This window comes from Anopheles moucheti, chromosome 2 (assembly GCF_943734755.1).
Source record: "Anopheles moucheti chromosome 2, idAnoMoucSN_F20_07, whole genome shotgun sequence".
Lineage (NCBI taxonomy): Eukaryota > Metazoa > Arthropoda > Insecta > Diptera > Culicidae > Anopheles > Anopheles moucheti.
Genome location: NC_069140.1, coordinates 23939399 through 23960100, shown reverse-complemented (window position 1 = coordinate 23960100; position 20702 = coordinate 23939399). Strand labels below are relative to the sequence as shown.

Here is a 20702-nt window from a genome sequence, read left to right as displayed (position 1 = left end):
TTTTCTACGCTGAGCAATTTAAATAATAATAAACATACTGGCAACACTGCTCGCCATGCACGCAGCACTGGTGGAATGTAAATAACAACAATTGCACGTGGTGGGAAAACTGTCAAAATCAGGTGTTTTTGGTTTGGTAAATTGTTGTGTTGGCCGCATAAAAGCGGTCTTTTTGCTGTGCAGTGCTAGTGAAAAATCGACAAAACTGTGATAGAAGTGTATCGATAGAAGTGTAATAGAAGTGTAAGTGTAGACAAACATGGTGCGAGTGGATTTATCGAAATTAATACAGTTGCAAACGAACGCTAGCCAGGTGCGAAACATCTGCATTCTGGCACACGTGGATCATGGCAAGACGACACTCGCCGATAGTTTGATTGCAAGCAATGGCATCATTTCCACGCGCTTAGCAGGAAAATTACGCTACATGGATAGCCGGCCCGATGAACAGGAGCGTCAAATTACCATGAAAAGCAGCAGTATCGCGTTGTACTTTCGGAACGAATCAAACGGGGACAATACCACCGACGAATATTTGGTAAATGTGATCGATTCCCCTGGACACGTAGATTTTAGTAGCGAAGTTTCGACCGCCATTCGGCTGTGTGATGGAGCCATAATCGTCGTTGATGTGGTTGAGGGCGTTTGTCCCCAGACCCGTGTATGTTTGCAGCAGGCGTACAATGAGCAACTGTCCACCATTTTGTTGTTGAACAAAATCGACCGCTTGGTGCTGGAAAAGCGTCTCGAACCGGCAGAAGCGTACCATCATCTGGCGCAGGTGCTGGAGCAGGTCAATGCCGTGGTGGGAAACCTTTTCGCGACAGATGTTTTTGCAAGGGAGCAAATTAGTACCGCAGTCGATCAAACGTCCGCCCTCGAGGAAGCGGATGATTCCTTTCTTTACTACTCACCCCAGCAGGGCAACGTACTGTTCGGATCGGCACTTGACGGATGGGCATTCGATTTGGCAACCTTTGCCCGGCTGTACCAGGGAAAGCTGGAAGGTGTAACGGACAGTGGAACCCTGTTGAATGCGCTGTGGGGTGACTATTTTTATTCTCCCCGTAAAAAAGCGATCGAATCCGGTGCAACCGAAAAAGGCCGCAAACCACTTTTCGTACAGCTAGTTCTCGACAATCTGTGGAATATTTACGCGTTGGTAGAAAATCGAGATGAAGCCAAACTACGTGCCATCTCGGAACGTTGCGGTGTGGTACAGAATGCGCGCGATTTGCGGCACGCTGATGGACGAGTTCCCGTACGGAATCTGCTCTCTGGGTGGTTGCCCATGGAACGATCACTGCTGGGGGCTGTATGCCGTTCGGTTCCCAATCCATGCGGTATTAGTGAGTTGAAGGCCGAAAAGCTGCTGTGTTCTAGGTTGGCTGATTTCGGATCTTATCCACCCGAAACCCAAGCACTAAAGCAGGACATTATACATTGCGCGGCGGACAGTGAACGGTTGATTGTGTTCGTTTCAAAGATGTTTCCCATCGAACATGGAGCACTGGCCGCATCGAAGGACACGTTGGAACGGTTAACGAAGGCTCTTTCGTTAAACGATGCAACGGATGCTGGTGATGAGAACGATGGAGCAACGGAGATATTTCTTGCATTCGCTAGAGTATACAGTGGGACACTTAGGAAAGGATCTCGGGTGTTTGTACTTGGACCTAAGTATGACCCACGGACGATGCACTCCACTGAAAGCGATGCCTTAAATCCGCACATTGTCGAGATCGAGATTGATAGTCTCTTTCTCCTGATGGGACGTCAGCTAGAACCGGTTGATTCGGTCCCGGCTGGCAATATAGTCGGAATAGGAGGTTTGCAGAACGTGGTCTTGAAGACGGCGACACTCAGCAACACCCGGTTCTGTCCACCGTTTGTGGATCTTCCCTTAATAGCGACACCGATCCTGCGAGTTGCCGTTGAACCGAAGGATATTCAAAAAATGCCTCACCTTGTACGTGGACTAAAGTTGCTCAATCAGGCCGATGCGTGTGTTGAGGTGCGTGTTCAAGAAAGTGGCGAACATGTCCTACTGACGCTAGGTGAAGTACACCTAGAACGGTGCATAAAGGATCTTCAGGAAACGTACGCCAAAATTGAGCTGAACGTATCGAAACCGATCGTACCGTTCAAGGAAACAATTGTACCGTTCGTGCCAACCTCGGAGGATAATCCGGAGGAAGAAATAGCGAAGGACAGAGAGAAGGACAAAACCGTTACCCTGCAGACGCCAAATCGCCAGTGTACGATAAAGCTGGTAGCGATTCCAATTTCACACGAGGTGGTGGACCTGTTAAACGCTAACGAATCGGTGTTGAAAGCGTACGTTAGAGCACACGAAGCGAAACAAAAACTTCCACAAGCGCTGCAGGATTCGATCGGCGAGCTTCAATCAAATCTGATAAAACATTTACCCGAAACGGTTCCGTTCGATCGTATTTGGTCCTTGGGGCCGAAGAAGTGTGGTACGAATCTGCTGATTAATTGTACCGATTTCAAGCATACCTCTGTGTGGTACGAAAATGTGGCAGACGAACGACAAACGGATGATCCCCGAGTTCAGTACGAGTCGTCATTTTTGAACGGGTTTCAAATGGCATCGTTAGCCGGTCCATTGTGCGATGAACCGATGCAAGGTGTGTGCTTTGTGGTCGAACGCTGGGAGGTCGATGTAACGATTGGGGTGGACCTTGCGTCTGTTGCTTCTCATGGACCGCTTTCGGGTATGTATTCTGTAGAAATGAATGAAAATGGAAACATTTGTTGATCGATTCACACTGCTTACAGGACAAATTATGTCAGCGGTTAAGGAGGGATGCAAAAAGGCTTTCCAAAATCAACCCCAGCGACTGGTTCATCCAATGTACAGTTGCAATATAACCGTAAACTCGGACGTACTCGGTAAGTCTATATTTTCATTATCTTTTACGGCTAAAAATATCGTTAATATTTATAACACCCAAAAGGGAAATATTTTGAATTTATTCATGTTTTTGTGATTGTGAATGGAAACAATGGCAATGACAATGAGATTCCTACCCCTCGCCGCTAGTAGGGGTAGCTGTCAAAATGAATTTTTCCGAGCTGTCAAAACGAGCACATGGTTTGTTGTCGATAGAAACAAACGGCGACGACCAAAAGTTCCCAAACCGTGCCGGCCCTGAATGTAAGAACGTGTATTAAAAGTGAATAACATTATAGTTCTTCGTGATTATTAGTGCCGTTTGTAGTGCTAAAGCTAGTTCATATTATTCAGAAACATGGGAAAGAAGGGAAAAGTAGGAAAGGATCGGCGCGATAAGTTCTACAAATTAGCGAAAGAGTCCGGGTACAGGTCGCGTGCCGCCTTTAAGTTAATCCAGCTGAATCGGCGCTTCGGATTTTTGCAGCAATCGCAAGTATGCCTCGATCTGTGTGCCGCCCCGGGCGGTTGGATGCAGGTGGCCAAACAAAACATGCCGGTTTCCAGCATCGTGATCGGTGTGGATCTGCACCCGATCAAGAATGTACCGGGCTGTATCAGTCTTATCGGCGATATTACAAGCGACAAAACTAAGGCAGATTTGGCAAAGGAATTGAAGACCTGGAAGGTGGACGTTGTGCTGAACGATGGTGCGCCGAATGTTGGTAAAAACTGGCTGCACGATGCATACCAGCAGGTCTGTTTGACGCTCAGCGCTGTGAAGCTGGCGACACAGTTCTTGCGACCGGGCGGTTGGTTCATCACAAAGGTGTTCCGCTCGAAGGATTACAATGCGTTGATCTGGGTACTGAAGCAGCTGTTCCGCAAGGTGCATGCCACCAAACCGTCCGCATCGCGTAAGGAGTCGGCTGAAATTTTCGTCGTGTGTCAGTACTTTAAGGCGCCGGATAAGATTGATCCTCGCTTTTTGGATTCGAAGTATGTGTTCGAAGAGTTGGACATTCAGTCAACGGACATTTCGTCAAGCAACATTCTTAAAGATTTGGAGCGTAAGACGGCCAAGAAGCCGAAGGTGGAAGGATACGACAGTACGGATGTGAGGAAGATCGTCACCGCGCTGGAGTACATGCAGAACGATAAACCACTGGTGCTGTTGAGCCGGGTAACGGAAATTACTTTCACAGCCAAAGATGAGGCGATTGCAAACCATCCCCGTACGACCACAGAACTGAAGGAATGTTGCAAAGACATAAAAATTCTTGGGCGTAAGGATATAAAGGAACTGCTGCGCTGGCATAAGTTGTTAAGCCCAGAGTTTGTGAAATCGAGCGAGGAAAAGCCGGACGACAAGAAAAAGAAAGGCGCAGGCAAGGATGGTTCGAAGGATGATGATGAGACGGATGTGGATGAGGACATTATAGAGTTGAAACAGATTGAAAAAGAAATTGCCTCCCTGCAGGAGGAGGAGGAACGTAATTCGAAGCGAAAGCGCAAGCAGACCAACAAGGAGCGTTCGAAACTGAACGAAAAGCTTAGTCTGAAGATGGTAATCAAGGGTGACGCAGGGCCGACTGAACTGGGTGGGGATTTAGTGTTCTCGCTTAAGGACGTCGGATCCAAGCAGCAGCTGGAGAGCATGCTCGATCAACCTCCTGATACTGTAGTGGAGGATGAAGAAATGTCGGACGATGAGGGTAAATACAATAGGTACGTACGGTACGATCGTGAAACGAAGGGTGATCTGTTTGAGGATGATGCACTGCTTGCCAAAACATCCGACAGCGATTCGGAGATAGATTCGGATTTCGACGAGAAAGGATTGGCAATGGGCTCTGATGAGGAAGAATTGAGCTTCGAGGAGGATGAAGACAATAAGGATCCCTCGGATGATGAAGACCGCAATCCGTTGATAACCGATTTGGACTATCGTAACAAAACGGACAAGCGAGTGCAACGGGCACAGCTGTGGTACGAGCAGGAAGCTTTCAAAAAGCATAACTTTGAAACGAACGATGAAGAGGTGGATTACGATTTGGACAAGTTAATCGAGGCGTACAAGAAGTCCGGCGTGAAGGTACTCGGAGCGGAAAAGGACGAAAAAAGTAAGGAACCACTTGGCAAAAAGGCACGCCGCCGGGCAAAGCATGACTTGGACAAGACAGATGGTCAGTCGAGTGATAACGATACGAGCAGCTCTTCGGATGAGGAAGAAGATCCACTGGCGGCAAAGGTGGGCACAATGGTACACAAGATGGTGGAAACGGTCGGCGACAAGGACGGTGGATTTGAGATTGTTTCCTCGGAGAAGGTGCGCAAGCAGAAAAAGGTCAAACTAAGCGAAGAGGAGCTTGCGCTGGGACAGATGCTAATCACGGGAAAGAAGATGCGCCGTGATATCATTGATTCCGCGTTCAATCGCTACATGTTCAATGATGCCAATCTGCCGGATTGGTTCGTGGAAGATGAGCTGAATACGATGAAACGGCAACTGCCCGTACCGGAGGAGGTGGTTGACCAGTACCGCAAATCGAAGGATGAGTTTAACGTACGCACGATCAAGAAGGTAATGGAAGCGAAGGCGCGCAAGAAGCGACATGCGACGAAGCGTTTGGAGAAGATCAAGAAAAAGGCGGAAATGATCATGGAGAATGTGGACAACACGAACCAGGAGAAGGTTCGTCTGCTGAAGAAGTAAGTAGCCGAAGATGTAGTGTTACTTTTATTTAGAGCTTCACAGTTACTAACCACTTCGATGCGTTTCTTTCAAGGCTCTACAAAAAGGCGGACGCAAAGAAGAAGGATGTGACGTACGTCGTGGCGAAGAAGACGGGCGTTAGCGGCAAGAAGGTGCGCCGTCCGAAGGGTGTGGAAGGCCGGTTTAAGGTGGTCGATCCCCGCATGAAGAAGGATCGACGGGGCGAAATGGCGAAAGACAAACGTTCCAAGAAGTTTGGCAAGGGTGCTGGTAAAGGCAAGGGCAAAGGAATGGCGAAGGGAAAGGCAAAAGTTGGCGTAGGTCGAAAGAAGTGATGTGTGTAGGGTTGGTATGGCGGTTATGAAGAATTATTGCACAAAGCGAGCAATTCACTTCACAGAAATATAAATGTTAAATAAATCCACAATAATTAGCCCTTAGTTTTATATGTTTCTTAGTCAACAGTTAATTACAGCTTTAGTTCATGTTCAGTCGAATTTATTGTTTCCTCGAGTTGTGTACATTACTAGTACCGGAGATAATCAGTGCCTCCAGATTAGAATTACGATCCAGAATATTGCCAAAGCTTCCAGTTGTAATGAGAACATGCTTGCCTTCGAGGGTGTGCGTACGTTAGAATCCTTGGTGTGAGGTGTGATCTTGGGTGACAAGGTAGAATGCATGGACGAACTGTTCGATTGTACCACTATGCTCACGACAGTGGTAGAATATCCTGATTGGGAATGTTTTGTTGCCTGTGTCGAAGCTTTTCCGCCAAAGCTTTTCGATCCACCATTCGGTGCAACGGATGACGGTGCCGATCGGGGTGTTGGTTTGCCGGTCGACAACTGTCCCTCAATGCCGTTTGTAACTATACACTGGCTCAATACCTTCCAGCCTTCACATATGTGACTGCCTGCATAGGAACAACCCATGTGATAGTTCCAAATACCGTCGGTAGTGTAGTTCACCTGGAAGCACTGGTACTGTCTTGCCGCAGGCACCTTCCCAAGCGATGGATTGTGTGGGTTTAGCAAAAGATGGGTCATGTTAACCATTGCATTGTTACATTCGACTACCCCGGCAGAGTTAAGGCACTTGTTGTAGTTGTTGATCGATTGACAGAATCTGCAGCTTACTGCATCAGCTGGGAGACGAGTGGGATAAAATAGGATAAAATAGGACTCTAGGTAAGATAAAATAGGACTCTAATGACATAAGTACCTTCGTTGGTGAATATGCCGATCAGTGGCAACAGCACGTAGATGAGCGGACTCCAATTACGCAACATCATGGTTGTGAATTTGAACTAACGCAGCAACCTTCCTTCGCGAGACTACGCGCCCTAGTTGATGCGATCGTTCGTACTGCGGCCAACGTGTGCGATGTTACATCAACAAGAGAATTTGTTGTTTGGTATTGACACTCCGGTTTCTCAGGTAAAAGCATAGAAACAATCGTTGTGGTTGTTTCTTTCTAATTTGCCATGCGAGACATTACAAACGTTGAACGTGTTTTCCTCATTAGGGATGTGTGTTTACCATTTTTCATTAGCAACGTGGAGCTTTCGGTTGTTTTGTTTTTCGTATATCGCTTTTTATTAATAATATTGTTACTAATTTTACGTTAGTCTTACGCATCTAGGCATTGTAATTAAATAGTGTGTAGGGGTTTTGTTTTTTCGCTTTCGCTAGTTAAATTATTTGTTTTAATTTCCCTCGGTCCGTGTCGTTCGTTGCATAAACATTAGTGGTAGAAAAGTGTCTGTAAAATCTTTCCTTCGTCGTCACGTTTACGTTAAACGCTTCGATGTCGATACGACCCCGTTTCAGTTGCTCACAGTAGCATGCGTTTAATGTTAATATGCTTACATCAACAATGCGCTCCCCCTAATTGCGGATAGCCGTGCGTGGTAATGTTTTTGAATACTATTTACAAAAAGAACGCGACCAATCTTCCATCAATCGTCCTGCTAGGCATATACCTTACCGGGGGCCTGCCGTAGTATGTATAAATAGCAAAAATACTACCATAAAACAAAAATCGATTCGTTAAAAAAAATCTTTTCTCCGGCACCACATTCCAAGTGCACGAACACCATGGCTGGCGGCCTCTGTAGGCACGCACGCCAGCTCCAAAACCAATTTAGCCCCTTTTCGCGCAAGTGCGTTCGTTGGTTGGTTCATTCTCTTGATTGTATCATAAGATTAAAAACAAATAAATAGTAGAATATTAATAAATAGGCAAGTTTGGGATAGAAATGGGTGGCAACACAGTTCAAGAGCCACCCACTTACTGTTCCGCCGGCATCTACCGTCGATCTCGTTCTTTCCATCACTGGTGGCCATCGATTGGTTATCGTAGTGTGGTGCGTAACGTTGTAAAAGCTACACCCCCGTAGAGTGTGTAGCCGCATATTAACATCTTTTTCGTTCGGTTAAAATTCTGTTCCCCAAACTCCTTGACCGTTTGGCGCAGTAGCGATGAAAAGAAAGAGATATCGGCACAGATCGGATCAGTTGTGTGGTGCTCTGTGTTGACGCGCAGTTGCCTAAGCCCCCGTCCTGTGCTTTACCGTAAACCCGGACCATAGCTTAAAACGATTGCAAGATGGTGACCGTTCGTCTGCTCGTTCGTACGATCGCGATCGCGGAACCGTTTTTTTTTTCGTTTGTGCTAGCAGCTACCGTTCGATTACTGGCGGTGTAATTGAATGATGGGCGTGTGTAATATGGGTGTGCAGTTGCTGTCCGTATGGTGTGGTTGCATTGATTAAAACGGATAGTTACGACTTGCTACGTACGACTACTGACCTGGCGCCAGGTCTCTCTTGCATACGAATATAATTAACTATCGACAAATAAATAATGGAAAATAGCATTCGAGTTCGATGGGAATGAGAGGTGTCTCGGAGGTACAAACTAAAGGAAAGTGAATGATCGAAATGGAGATGAGGATGATTAAGTTATACGCGTGTAGGACACTGCAAGGAGATGCGAGCCCATTTCCATCTGGCTTGGGTGAGCGGGCTTGTCTCAACACTCGTGTAGAACTGCTTCGCTACCCTGTAAAGGCCAAGCACCACATGCCCACGATGTAGCAGTCGGTGGAAAACGGCTTTAAGCTTCGTTGGCCAGTGCTGCCGCAGCCGTGGGGCTCTGGTACGTCCGGGAGACGGATTCGGTCTCGTTGTCAACGGCAGCATTGATGGCGGCAGAGTTCGCACGGTACGACGATACCGGCTGTCGCGATGGGATCTTCCACTTGTTGTACACGTTGGCGGGCGTTTTGGCTGGCTTCGAGGCGTAGTAGCTGGAGGTTTCCGGTGGTACGCACAGCATACCGTACACGTTGATACCGGGCAGTCCGGCGTACGTTGGCTGATCGTGAGCCAACGGTCCCTCTGCGCAATGAGAGTAAGGTTTTGGTTTAGTTCAGTTTTGTTTATTCGCCTTCGGAACAATCGATAAATGCTTCACAAACTTACCGAGCCGATAGTGTGGTGGGCATTTGCAGATAACCAGATAGTGCGACTTGCCAGTACGAGTGTTTTGCAGCGCGAGAATCGACCAGTCCTTCGGTGCACGGCAATCGCGCAGCTCGTTCGTGTTTTCGCATGTCTTCGCCAGCGTAATGGCTCGCTTTTGCTGATTGCCCACGAGTTTGATCGTGTGGTTGTCGTCTTCGTTCAAACTAGCCGAGCAGGGATCGCGGTATCTAGTTTGGCAAGAAAACGGGGCGATACAGATTGTGGAGCATTAGTTGGATGTTGAAGATCCGGGAGAAAAATCGGAAGAATTCGATGTAGCGAGATTGTGTGAGGTATGTTAGTAGATAAGGCTAGACACAAGAGTTATCATTGTGGAACTTCATATGACAGAACTAGTCACTAATTAAATCTGGACCATTCCTCCATGCGGAAGGTAAGATCAGAAATTCTAGGTCAAGACTTTCTAAAGTTCTTACGCTAGCGATCTTCAACTTTTGGAAAAATAGTTTTAATCGTCCATGATCCCAAGCTTTGAATTGTTTAACATCATCACTTTATTGGAGTTCAGGCCATCCAGGCCGCTTCTGTCCATAAGGACATAATTGAAAGTTTTGTTTTTATAATGAGTCGTCTGGTGTCATTCCACTGACGTGCCCAGCACACCGGAATCTAATTCTTCATACGACATTGAGTTATTTATACAAGTGGTAGTGCTCATTATCTTACCGGCTTCTGCATCGTTCTTCTGAACACTTTGCATTACTAAAAACCCTTCTGATTATTATCCTTTTGCATGCGGCTACGAAGTTTTCGTCAGCTTTGGACAAGGTTCATGCTTCAGAGGTATGAGAGAGGTAGTAAAGATTACAAGTTTTATGTAGTCATAGCTGAGACCGTGGGGACACGAAGTTTCAGTGAGGTTTCCTAAAGCATCGTGGTACGGATCTGTTAGTTCCTCATTATAGTTTTTGCCACTTTAAAGTCCAATATGAAGTCTTTTGCTATCTACATGATGCTCTGCAACTAGGCGAGTCGCAGAGCAAGGTGCAAAACCAATATCTATGACATTAGCATAAGTCATGATCAGGATAAAAGATGGTTCCCGAAGATTCGACCCCAGAATCAAGGTTGTCCCTCTTGAGTTTTTCCTCCTCTTACAAATCTGTTAAGAAGACATTAAACTCTACTAACTCGAGGATCCAACTCCAATTCAATCACAATGGACAGTGTTTGGAGTTGATTTCATTTAGACGACGTCTCTGGCAGAGTTTTTAAGTTACGGTAGCCACCATTTCGGAATTCTTTTCAAGCTGTACCTGTGTGTTTATCTCAGGTATGTTCTAACCTTGGTAAGAGTTAATCACATAATATCTTAGAACCATTTTCCCTAAGAACAGCGTACGTCGTGTTAATATACATGTGTCACCTATCGGCAAACTACGTTCAGCAATGATTCATGGCTCCCATTTCCCTGTTGACATTCTTTCTTCCAAAACCGAAACCGACTGTGCAAACAACCGGCATGCATCACAGTATTGGTAACATGAGGTTGTACCGGCAGAGGAAATTTTAAATACACCTTGCCCAACGCGTCGTTAGCGATAGTTTCAGTTTTTCGGCAAATGTCTTCGAAGCAACAGGTGCTCCAACGCTCGGTGTCCTCGGATGCTGGGCGCCTTATTGTGTCGCTGCTCGTTGCAGTGTGTCTCGTTGGCAGTGGTATGTAGTTGAATGAGAGGGTGGTGTGTGTGTGTGCGTTTGCTTGTTCTCTGACTACACGTTGCGTATCTGTTCCGTTTGCAGCGTTGGCACTGAACTGTAAAATCTGTCAATCGACCGGAGATTACGAGGCCTGTCTGCGCAGTCCGTCCGCACCGTGCACGGTACCGCTGGTGAACACCACCCATCTTTATCTGACCACTGCAAACCCGACACTGCGAAACGTTACGTACCAGGGTGTACCAATGTTCCAGTGCTTCCAGGTGAACTACACCGTTGGGCTGATGTGGCACTATCAGATGGGGTGCACCTACACTAACACCAAGATCTGTGAGGGTTGGCGAGCGGCCAGCAAATGCCTTACAACCACGTCCAATGTGATGGGCGTACCGGGCCGGGTACCGGTTCCACACACTGCCGTTTACAACCCGCACGGTCCACCAAACGGTGCCGTGACCGGGATGAAGCGCAGCTCTAATTCGGCTGCCGCCAGTAGAAATGCCGTGCTGGTGGACTGTATCATGCTGACGATGGTGGTGGGTTGGGCAATCAGAAAGGTGCTAGGATACTAATAGTTGTAGCTGATAAAGTAGCGCATACTGAGGATGACATGGTGTATCGCAGGATATCTCTTTTCGCAGAGCGAAAGGTACGCTATCAATTTGGGCGATGAGAATCAATTTAAATAAAACTTATCAAACAAGCTTAGAGAGAGTTTGAACGGTTTGGTTGTATTACGTTTATTTTACCTACTAAGAACAAAGTAGGCCGTTACGTCCAGAAGAAGTGTGGTTATCGTTTGTTAGTGAATTAGAAAGCTTCTTGTAAGTCCATCTGTGCTGTCCATACGGTGCACATTTGAATCGAAAGCATTTCTCCATTTGATCACTGTGCTTACCATCAGATCATGTGGGTAAGTGATCCTCTGGCTACTTCTATGAGTGTACCGAACCCCTCCGCCCAAGGGTCCCGTGTACATTTTGAGCCAATTATTAATCGACCGCTTTCCATCGTGCGTGTGGCGTACTCCATCGATCGGCCCTGTAGTAATGTTCATTAACTTCGGCTTCGGTGATCGATGATGAAAATGATGCGCCCCGTGCACTGGATTCCAGGTCACCGGAATCCGGATTCGGCCAATCGAACACTTACTTCCGGTCATTGAATCCGATCGTTGCGCCACGGCACACGGCACCCCCAGCTTCAATGCTCCACGGAATCGTAATCACCAGCGTTGTGTTCCGTCGAACAGGTGTGTACCATTTTGTGGGTGGTTTTTTTTTCGTTGTTCCATACGATCACCACCCTGCCAAGTTAGCGCTGGAGGAAAATTTCATCACCCCTTGCTTGTATCGGCCGGAAGAGGCGATTCGGGTTTTCCCCCGAACGGCGGTGTAGGCCCAGTAACCTGGTTGGCTACGGGACGCAGGCGATTGTAACCAATTTTCCACAATAAACACACACACACACCCACACGCACACAAGTGGCATTAAAGCCATGGTGGTGGCAAAGTTTGCGAGATGGCTGGACGCATTTTCCATTGTTCAAAACCCAATTTTCCGGAGCACAAAATGTTCGAGGGAGAAATTTTTGCATACGCCTGCTGCTGTGCACTGTGCCGGTGCTAAACTAATAGCATTCACGGTGCAATTCGATTCGATTATGAATTTCGAATCTCACGAATCAAGATCGGAGCGATAGGATTGTTTGTACGCGGAGGGGGGGAAAATTGGGCGAAGATGAGTGAGTGATCGCAACAAATCGAATAACGAAAATAATAAAACCCAAACACACACTACACAAGGAAATCAAACAATTTGAAGTGTTGGGAAAGCTGGGAAGGTGTGCTCAAGCTCTGCTGCCGGTGGAAAAAAGGTTGGAGGTGGAGGCACTGGTGCAGTGGCGTATTAAATAGATCTTTCGCACCACAAAAGCCCCCAACGCAATGTGATGTGAAATTTTCGGATTAAAACGATAAGAAAGATTGATAATTATGATTTCCGGACCCCGGTGTAAGGTAATTGTGATGTGCATTTTTTGTTGTTGTATAGCAAGTTTAAATTAAACAATATGGTGCTACCAAACAATGTAATGGCAGCTTTGAGATGGTAAACCGGATTGTACAGGGGTTTCCATCAAACGTTTGTTATAATTTACAAATGTTTAAACCTGATCTTAATGTATGGAACATGACATCGATCAAATCGATCACTATGGCCCCGAAAGTTTATCCCGAATCTACATGACTCTGGAGCATAAGTCGGGCTTAATCGTTGTTTTGAGATTTGTTGACTTTGAGATGAGAGATCTACGCGTTTACAAAACTCTTTCATAGATAGTCCAGATGTTGCTCGGGCTGTATATTGATTCGTATATTATGTGGCATTTTGTGTACTGTCTGGTTGGAATTATAGATGGTAAATTGAAATCATTTGAAGGTTTTAAATCTGAGTCAAAATCTTAGGATAAAGATTTATCTCTTTGACTCACTCATAAAGATTTCAACAATTAAAGGTAAAGGATGGAGAAATTCACTCATACTCATGTGAGTTAACTCAGGATTTAATTCTTCACGACTCACACATGAGTTTACTCATGATTTAACTCATGAGTTGAAGGTAGATCAGAATGATTTTAAATATTTTAATTCCCTTTGATTGAGTTAAATCATAAAATTATTTTAACTACTCTTCTTGAAGAGTTTGAATTAAGTCACTCTCTAGAAAGATTTAAATCATTCATTCATTCTGATTCATTGTACACAAAGCCAGTTGGAATAACTTATTGCTCACATTGATATCTTCCTGTTTGGACCAAAAATAGTCGGTAATCATCATCATCTTCACCGCTTTCCGGTACCGCTAATGACCTTGGCGGTTTCATTAAATATAAGAGTGGACGAAAGCGATTTTGCTTGCCTATCCGAAATTCTATGAAAATTCTTATATTTAAACATCCAGCAATCCAGACCTCGTCGATGAAGAAGGGGTTTGTGGCAAAATTGGGATCGTTATTTGCAACTACTCTTAAGCCCAACCTGTGAAGCATTCCTGGATAAAGTTGATCTTAAATTCAATCCTTTCAATTCTTCCAAGTCATCAAAATCTTGACGTTGAAATCTGCTAAATTCAGAGTTCCTGAGAGCGACTTGTATAATCGACTGTTATGGGTTGTTGTGTATCTTTAAACGTTAGGGGATCCACATTAGAATATTTTTGCCTAATAAACTGGTAACGTGCTTTTGAATCTGAATAGTGAAATGTGTCAGTTGATATTCGTTTTACCTTTTGTAACAAAGCTTCGTTTGCTCTCGATAAACTATCCACCTGAGGTGGTAAGTTTAATTATTAAGATGCTCAGCCTCCAAATCATTAGAGTAGTCAAGCTAACAAATACCCTGTGGGAGCACTCTTATATTCACCCTGCTGGAGGTCACACCCCCCTCGCGGGAGAGAAAGTATCGGCTCGCCCCGAGGAATTTGTTTTCACTGATTATTATTTTAGCGCAACCATTAAGATACCGCCCGATGGTTCGCGGCATGGGTTTTGCGCCCCCTTCGGATGACGTTTCCCAGGGTGAGCGGCTGGGCATGTGGCGAATAATTGCCGATCATACACCGGACCGTTTGCATTGATCGATGGTGGTGCATTCATTTCCCGCCTCGGTGCGAATAGCCCCTCGGTGCCGGGAATCAATCGGGAAATTGATGGCCAAAGGTTGGATTGCGGGTAACGGCATGCGAGGTACGATAGTTGGGAAATTAGTCACGATCGCAATGGGGCAGATTCGTCATCTGTTGCAACGAATATGCACACAGTGCATGCGCATCGGATGATTGATGTTGTGTAAGCGAAGTTGGCATTTGTGTGCATTCGCTGGACAAATACGCTTTTGCTTTGTATGCGACGGTAAGGAGCGATTGATTTTTATGATGTTTTACCCTAGACCCTAGAAAGTCCGCTAGACACAGGGTTAAATGAATCTTTTCACCAGGGCAAATAGCCCATTTGCCATTTTCGTACGCTGCATTTGTGTGAGGGTTGTTTAATTAATGTGTAAATTATAATTTCTGCCAACGATCCGTGGTGCATTGACTGCTTTCATGCGATGGATTAGTGCGATCAAACTCGTGCGATTTATTTTAATGAGTCAATGGCATCGTCAAGCGATCGATCGAAAGGGGGGAGGTGTATGCATAAACATGGCATTAAAATAGGTGTGCTATCTGTCGTACATTATCGGAGGCATTTTTGCATGTTGCATTACTATCTGTGTGGAAGGTGCTGATGAAATTTAATTGGTAGCTTGTACCGTTTTCAGGGCGCCACACTAAACCATCAGCCCTTGGGGGTCTCGGGCATGCAGCGTGAAACGTTGCCCTGTTTGGTTCGGAGCCACTAACAAAAACTTCGGCAAAACGTTGATGTATCACTGCACACGGGCCCAAACTGACCAATCTTGGGCCGGTCGGTGGACGGTGCAGGAACGTCCGGAAGATTCGCTCACTCACTAACATCCCGATATGCTAATACGCGAGCATATATTTACACAATCGGATTAGCGTGGTGAAACACAACAGCGTTAAAAAAACTGGAGCTCTTCGGACGATGGTGATCAGCAACATCATCCACACGGCGTGTTGGGCGCTGTAATGCCACTGCGCATGGTTAATAAGATGTGTTGCCGGTTGTATGTGAACAGTGCCCGAGCATCCGTGCGGATGGTGTAACCCGGACACTTTGGTTTTGTGGCAAGCGTTTCCACTGTTCGGGAGAACGCCATCGAATCTAAATCACCCTGGTGGGCAATGAGGCTGCTACCCGTGTTCGTAGTGTGTGCCCCGGGCTACAGAGAGCGTCTTGTTGTGCCATGTACGATCGTGTTCTTATCCGCGCGCGCGCGGACTTTAAACCTTGGTCCCGCTTGGTCGTGAAGATGTCTCGCGATCACAAAGCCGGCGGGGGGATCTGGCAGCAAACATATTGCATATTACATAAACATTATCGTACGGCTTGGTGGCCGTTGTGTTCCTTTGCACACGCGGACCGTGTAGTTTCGGTGTAATTGAACCTGGCAGGGGTCCGCTTTCATTACACGCCAGAGGAGCCGGCAGTAGGTTAAGTGTGCTGCAGGAACTACCCGGGGCCGGGGTTGTATTCTGAAATATAGATTTTAACGGAATTCTGTGGCGTAGAATGACAATTTTCCAATGAGGTGAATGGGAAATTTAACATTCCCCGCTGCAACGAAGCGCAACAGAAGGAAGGTATAGGTGATCGTATTGTAACCTAAACCTCAGTGGGGTTGTGTGGCCACCCGAAAGCGAAGTGTTTCTCAAGTGCATTCCAGTGCTGTGCTGTTCCTGCGCTCTGGTTGGTCGTGTTTCCTGGTGATTTAATTAAATACGTGACCCGTTGGGATACACCGCGCGGTGGGGAACATTGGCAGAATGCTTCGTCCATTGTCGTGCGCACCTAGTGGGATATTCCGCTGCGGACATGTAATGCTAATAAACATTAGAAACATCACAATAAAATGGTTCCACCGGTCTAGGGCTTGCAAGAGAGAAAGAGACTGTGGAGGGCAATAAGAGGGTCATCGTTACAGATTTATTACTAAAACGATCGCTTACAGCATATGCAAGCTGGTAATGGATCTTGTACTAGTAAAGTTATGAGCATTCCCATGAGCGTAGATCATTTACATAAGAGCATTGCAGGGGAGACATATTTCATACTCGATCGTGCATTACAGTGCCAGTTACAATTTAGTGTTCACCCCCTCGCCCCAAATGTTATCTGGGGAATGGCGCATACATTACAAATGTCCAATACCTCTGCCCATGCGCAGGTTTGTAATCGATCAGAGTCGATAAAATAGCACGCGCGCTTGTTTGTTGCAGCGCCAAGGTTCATTGAAATTTGAGGCAACTATTAACCGGATCGGTTCGACCTGCGATAAACCTGTCCGGACACTAATTCGATTACCGCGTGTGTGTGAGTGTGTGGTAAGATTTATGGAATCGTCGGTTGTGGAGAAGGGGGCCGTAACAAAGCTCCGGTCTGCCAGACATGATACGGTTCCCTCCATTTGCACGTGAAGACAAGAAATTCAATAAACGCCATAACTGTACCCAAGGGCCTCTTCGCTTTGTTGTCAGTGGCGGGTGTTTTTTTAATCTTTCACTACTCTCTGTTGTTTCCACCCCCCCCCCCTCCCTTTCGGAAGGGCGGTGTTTTTTTTTTTGCGCGTATGAGAAACGTTCCAGCATAAAAGGGAAGTTCAGCGCTGATGCGCGCCTGTCATACATCATGTTTAGCAGCTTGTTTAGCTTGCACAAAGCATAATGAGTGCTACGGGGGTGCTTCAGAGGGTGGGGTCGGAGTTTCAACGGTACCGACACTGGGTACCGGGATGATGTTTCGAAAAGGAAACGCCAGCAAAAACTCGAGTACGAAACCCGGTCCCCACTGTGGGTGTTTGGTGGCCGCATGGCGACGGTCCGAAGTCTCCACGAAGCTTCGGAAATGCTTCGAAGCATGATTGATGAGGGTAATTGCTTTCTGCACCATCACCACCAACAAGTACCGTGAACGGTCCCCGGTCGTGGTGGAACGGTCCGGGTTGTGGGAGTTGATGGGCGATCTGCTACACGGTGCTTCCCTCCGTCACGGCTTTTCGGTGCGGAAAGTGAAAACCAATTGCCTTGAAGAACTACTTCACGTACATGAAGAACATTTCACGGAGACATACGATCTCTCCGAGCAATCTTCTTCAAATGCGATCTTCTACAGCTCGTCCGTGCACAAAGATCCTCGAATCGCCCAAATCGTACAGCAAAGGGTGTGGTAAATTAATTAACGATCAATCCGGCCTTCAAGCACAAGGGTTTGGGATCAAGGTCTTGATCTACAAATTCGCCACACGCCGAGGTCATTCGCTGGACGAAGTAGTTCAATCACTGGTCGAATGGAAAACGAAATTCATCGTGAATTCCGGGAAAGGGGGCATTCTACCCAGTCATGTCAATTGATGATTTTGGACGCAAGGAGCATTACGGCGTCCTGCTCGAAGCTCGGTCCACGCTTGCTGCGAAGAATTTTAATGGGTTCCAATAAGCTACGGGTGTGTGTGTTTTTATGTTGGTTGGAAAATTGGTAAAGAAACAAGAATTCATCTCGTTACCGAGCGCTCTTTCGTTCGCTGCTTGTTAGATGGGGCAAAACAACAACACCAGAACCTAGACGTTAACTTACCTCGGTGGGCAGGCACACAGTGGCTGGGTGTAGTTGAGGCGAACGTAAACAGCATTGCAGACCTGCTCTCGCCACGGGGTTTTCGTAATGCGATGTAGAAGCCGTGCGGGAAAAAACCAAAAACGAGCACAAAAAAAAAACACAAAAACTCCATTGAATATTGATTAGAACACGCGCAGCCGAAGCGCAGAAGCTTTCTAACGGTGTGCGCATCCGCGTATGCAGATGCCGAAGAGTGAGGTAGCAGTGTAAAGAAGGTATAAACCATAACCGAACCTACCTGCTGGATGGCGCATTCTGGCAGGAAGTAGATATGCTGATTGTGCGGATAGTAATGGTACTTGGTCGGTGCGAGGCCAGTCTGTAAAGAGTGTGGAAGGTGGGGTATTTTATCGATTAATTCTTCAGCAGAATCGCGAGCTACTATCTGAGCAGGTGGAAAGGGGGCGCAGATGAAGAAGGTGGTGGATGCGGTTGGTGGATTTATTCGGGATCGCTTTTCGCGTACCACGCTACTTTTTGGGCTTAGAGCGTGTCTGGTAGGCTTTCGTAGTGTGTGAGAATCAGTAGCAATCGTTAACGGTGGTTCTTCTAGAGACTAGAGAAAGAATGAAACCCTCGCAGCTTGCAAACATAATTTTGTTTGTTTGCAAGCTTCTGCAGAAGAGGTTCTGCGGCTAAGCTTATAGTTTGCTTCTATCATCATAAGCAGCATTAAATAACGCTTTTTTACGCCTTCCCTTTGTTTTGTCTATCTCATCAAAACAGGAAAATTGTACGCGGTGATTGGACGACGGCATGGCCGCATCCAGTCGGCGGATCTGATTGAAGGCAGCGGCCAGTTTGATGTGACGGCCGTCATCCCGGTGATTGAGTCGTTTAATTTTGCGACCGAAATACGGAAGCAAACGTCCGGTTTGGCGATGCCCCAGCTCGTATTCAGCCACTGGGAAACGGTCGATATCGATCCGCACTGGGTACCGTCGACGGAGGAGGAGTATCTGCAGTACGGCGAGAAGGCGGACTTTACGAATGTGGCCCGCGTGTACATGGATGCGATACGCGAACGTAAAGGTTTGGCGGTGGAAAGGAAGCTGGTCGAATTTGCCGAGAAGCAGCGTACACTATCGAAGAATAAGTAATTAAGAAGGGCCACAAAAGGAAGTTATCGCAAGGTACTTATCTTGACTATATGATGTTTATGGACGTATTACCGGGGTTTTTGCGTTCAAGTGGTAAAATTTAATCTATATTTATATTTTTTCCAAAATGAACTGGAATACGGAAAGGTAGATGTCCACCTTTCTCGATTTCGTTAGCTTTTCTACAAGAACAAAACAAGAAAGCTCAAATTCAGAATCAAATTCGTTTTGAACAACATCCGACAAGTGGGAAGGAATCTACATTTACCTCCACACAGTCCAGTTCACCTCATAAAAAAATTCATTTACATTACCACTTTAACTCGAAAATCTTGATGGATTGGGCAATTAAATGATCGGGTTTTCAATATTTAAGCTGCTTATCTACAAACGATATTTAATTGTTTTGGTTATTATTTCAAGCAATGTAGATAAGTTCAACAAAATCATTTCGAATTGTTTGAAAAACATAAAAATTCACACTTAAAAATATAGTTGCTAAACATAAACATAAATAAATGTTTCGGTTGACACAGACACCGTTTAAGGAGGTATTATCGAATACCTTCATTCGTTTGCTTAATAGTATTGATGTTCATCCGATAAATGTTGAAATTTCTCTTCTTTGCTTCATAAAAAATAAATAAGCAAGTGAGACAACTTTCTTCTTTTAGTTTTAATTCTTGTTTTGATACCATCATATCAGAAGAATAGTCATTTTGAGTAGAGAAATCAATTTATGGTTGCTAAAGTTCCAAGAAATGTGATTTAGCTCTAGTTCTGGATACATTCTAGTCCAACTTGATTAGATTCCAGCAATGGCTCCAAAGATGCCACTTAAATTTGCAAATACTGTAATAGTGTAATTAAATGTGTATTGTATGAAAATGAATTGTTGAGATCTAGCACTACGCAGTCCAATTGTCGGATTTCGGACGATATTTCATGGCACAATTTTCACAAGTCGCTGTTTTCATTATCCTTCTTCAAATTTATCACCGCTTAATGTCGTTATCCGATCAAAATGAGGTCCTTCGGCTCGAAATCACTAGTATATATTGATCGCGACGCTTTCGCCCTCTATCGGAACTAACCGCTACTTCCCTGACATTCAGGAGCGTCAAATTGCATTGACATCAATTATGTGAAACTTAGAATCTCTATCGACTTATCACACATTTGTTTTGTGTCTTTCGTTTTCGACTTATGTGAGATCATGAAAAGGTTAATAATAATCACGTTTAACACTTCTCCTATATCGAAATTGATGTTGTCAATTGTTTCAAATGTGAAACGTTACACGAAAGTGTATAAAATAGATCAAACCTTCACTACTTAGTGGGTTCGTCTTTAACCTCAGTGCATTTTTATACCACCGTCACCAACTCTCAATTTTGGGGACGGCATCCTTAACGCGTTGCTGACCTAGAAAGTGAAATGCCAAATGATTGCACCGAACC

General features: G+C 45.7%; 4 protein-coding genes across 4 annotated transcripts in view; 3 read left to right on the top strand and 1 right to left on the bottom strand.

The window, feature by feature from the left end:
• Positions 1–259: 259 nt before the first annotated feature.
• LOC128296969 (elongation factor-like GTPase 1) lies at positions 260–19627 on the top strand. The gene is made up of 3 exons (XM_053032509.1): positions 260–2738; positions 2803–2916; positions 18869–19627. Exons 1-3 carry the CDS (start codon positions 260–262, stop codon positions 19240–19242), a joined length of 2967 nt encoding a protein of 988 aa, XP_052888469.1. The 3' UTR covers positions 19243–19627.
• LOC128296970 (pre-rRNA 2'-O-ribose RNA methyltransferase FTSJ3) lies at positions 3143–6076 on the top strand. The gene is made up of 2 exons (XM_053032510.1): positions 3143–5629; positions 5707–6076. Exons 1-2 carry the CDS (start codon positions 3276–3278, stop codon positions 5966–5968), a joined length of 2616 nt encoding a protein of 871 aa, XP_052888470.1. The 5' UTR covers positions 3143–3275; the 3' UTR covers positions 5969–6076.
• The window catches only part of LOC128296971 (uncharacterized), a 47614-nt gene continuing 35664 nt past the window's right edge, over positions 8753–20702 (bottom strand). The window contains exons 2-5 of the mRNA XM_053032511.1: positions 18381–18461; positions 18101–18162; positions 9121–9350; positions 8753–9036 (exon numbers count right to left, since the gene is read on the bottom strand). Coding sequence (XP_052888471.1) covers positions 8753–9036; positions 9121–9350; positions 18101–18162; positions 18381–18461 — 657 coding nt within the window. The remainder of the gene's footprint in view (positions 9037–9120; positions 9351–18100; positions 18163–18380; positions 18462–20702) is intronic.
• Positions 10746–11414, top strand: LOC128296972 (uncharacterized). Its single transcript, XM_053032512.1, has 2 exons — positions 10746–10842; positions 10927–11414. Exons 1-2 carry the CDS (start codon positions 10746–10748, stop codon positions 11412–11414), a joined length of 585 nt encoding a protein of 194 aa, XP_052888472.1.

Coding starts and splice junctions, on each gene's coding strand:
- LOC128296969 (XM_053032509.1), top strand. CDS start 260: ATGGTGCGAGTGGATTTATCGAAATTAATACAGTTGCAAACGAACGCT. Junction 2,739..2,802: donor TTCTCATGGACCGCTTTCGG/GTATGTATTCTG, acceptor CACTGCTTACAG/GACAAATTATGTCAGCGGTT. Junction 2,917..18,868: donor CGTAAACTCGGACGTACTCG/GTAAGTCTATAT, acceptor TCATCAAAACAG/GAAAATTGTACGCGGTGATT.
- LOC128296970 (XM_053032510.1), top strand. CDS start 3,276: ATGGGAAAGAAGGGAAAAGTAGGAAAGGATCGGCGCGATAAGTTCTAC. Junction 5,630..5,706: donor AAGGTTCGTCTGCTGAAGAA/GTAAGTAGCCGA, acceptor GTTTCTTTCAAG/GCTCTACAAAAAGGCGGACG.
- LOC128296972 (XM_053032512.1), top strand. CDS start 10,746: ATGTCTTCGAAGCAACAGGTGCTCCAACGCTCGGTGTCCTCGGATGCT. Junction 10,843..10,926: donor AGTGTGTCTCGTTGGCAGTG/GTATGTAGTTGA, acceptor TTCCGTTTGCAG/CGTTGGCACTGAACTGTAAA.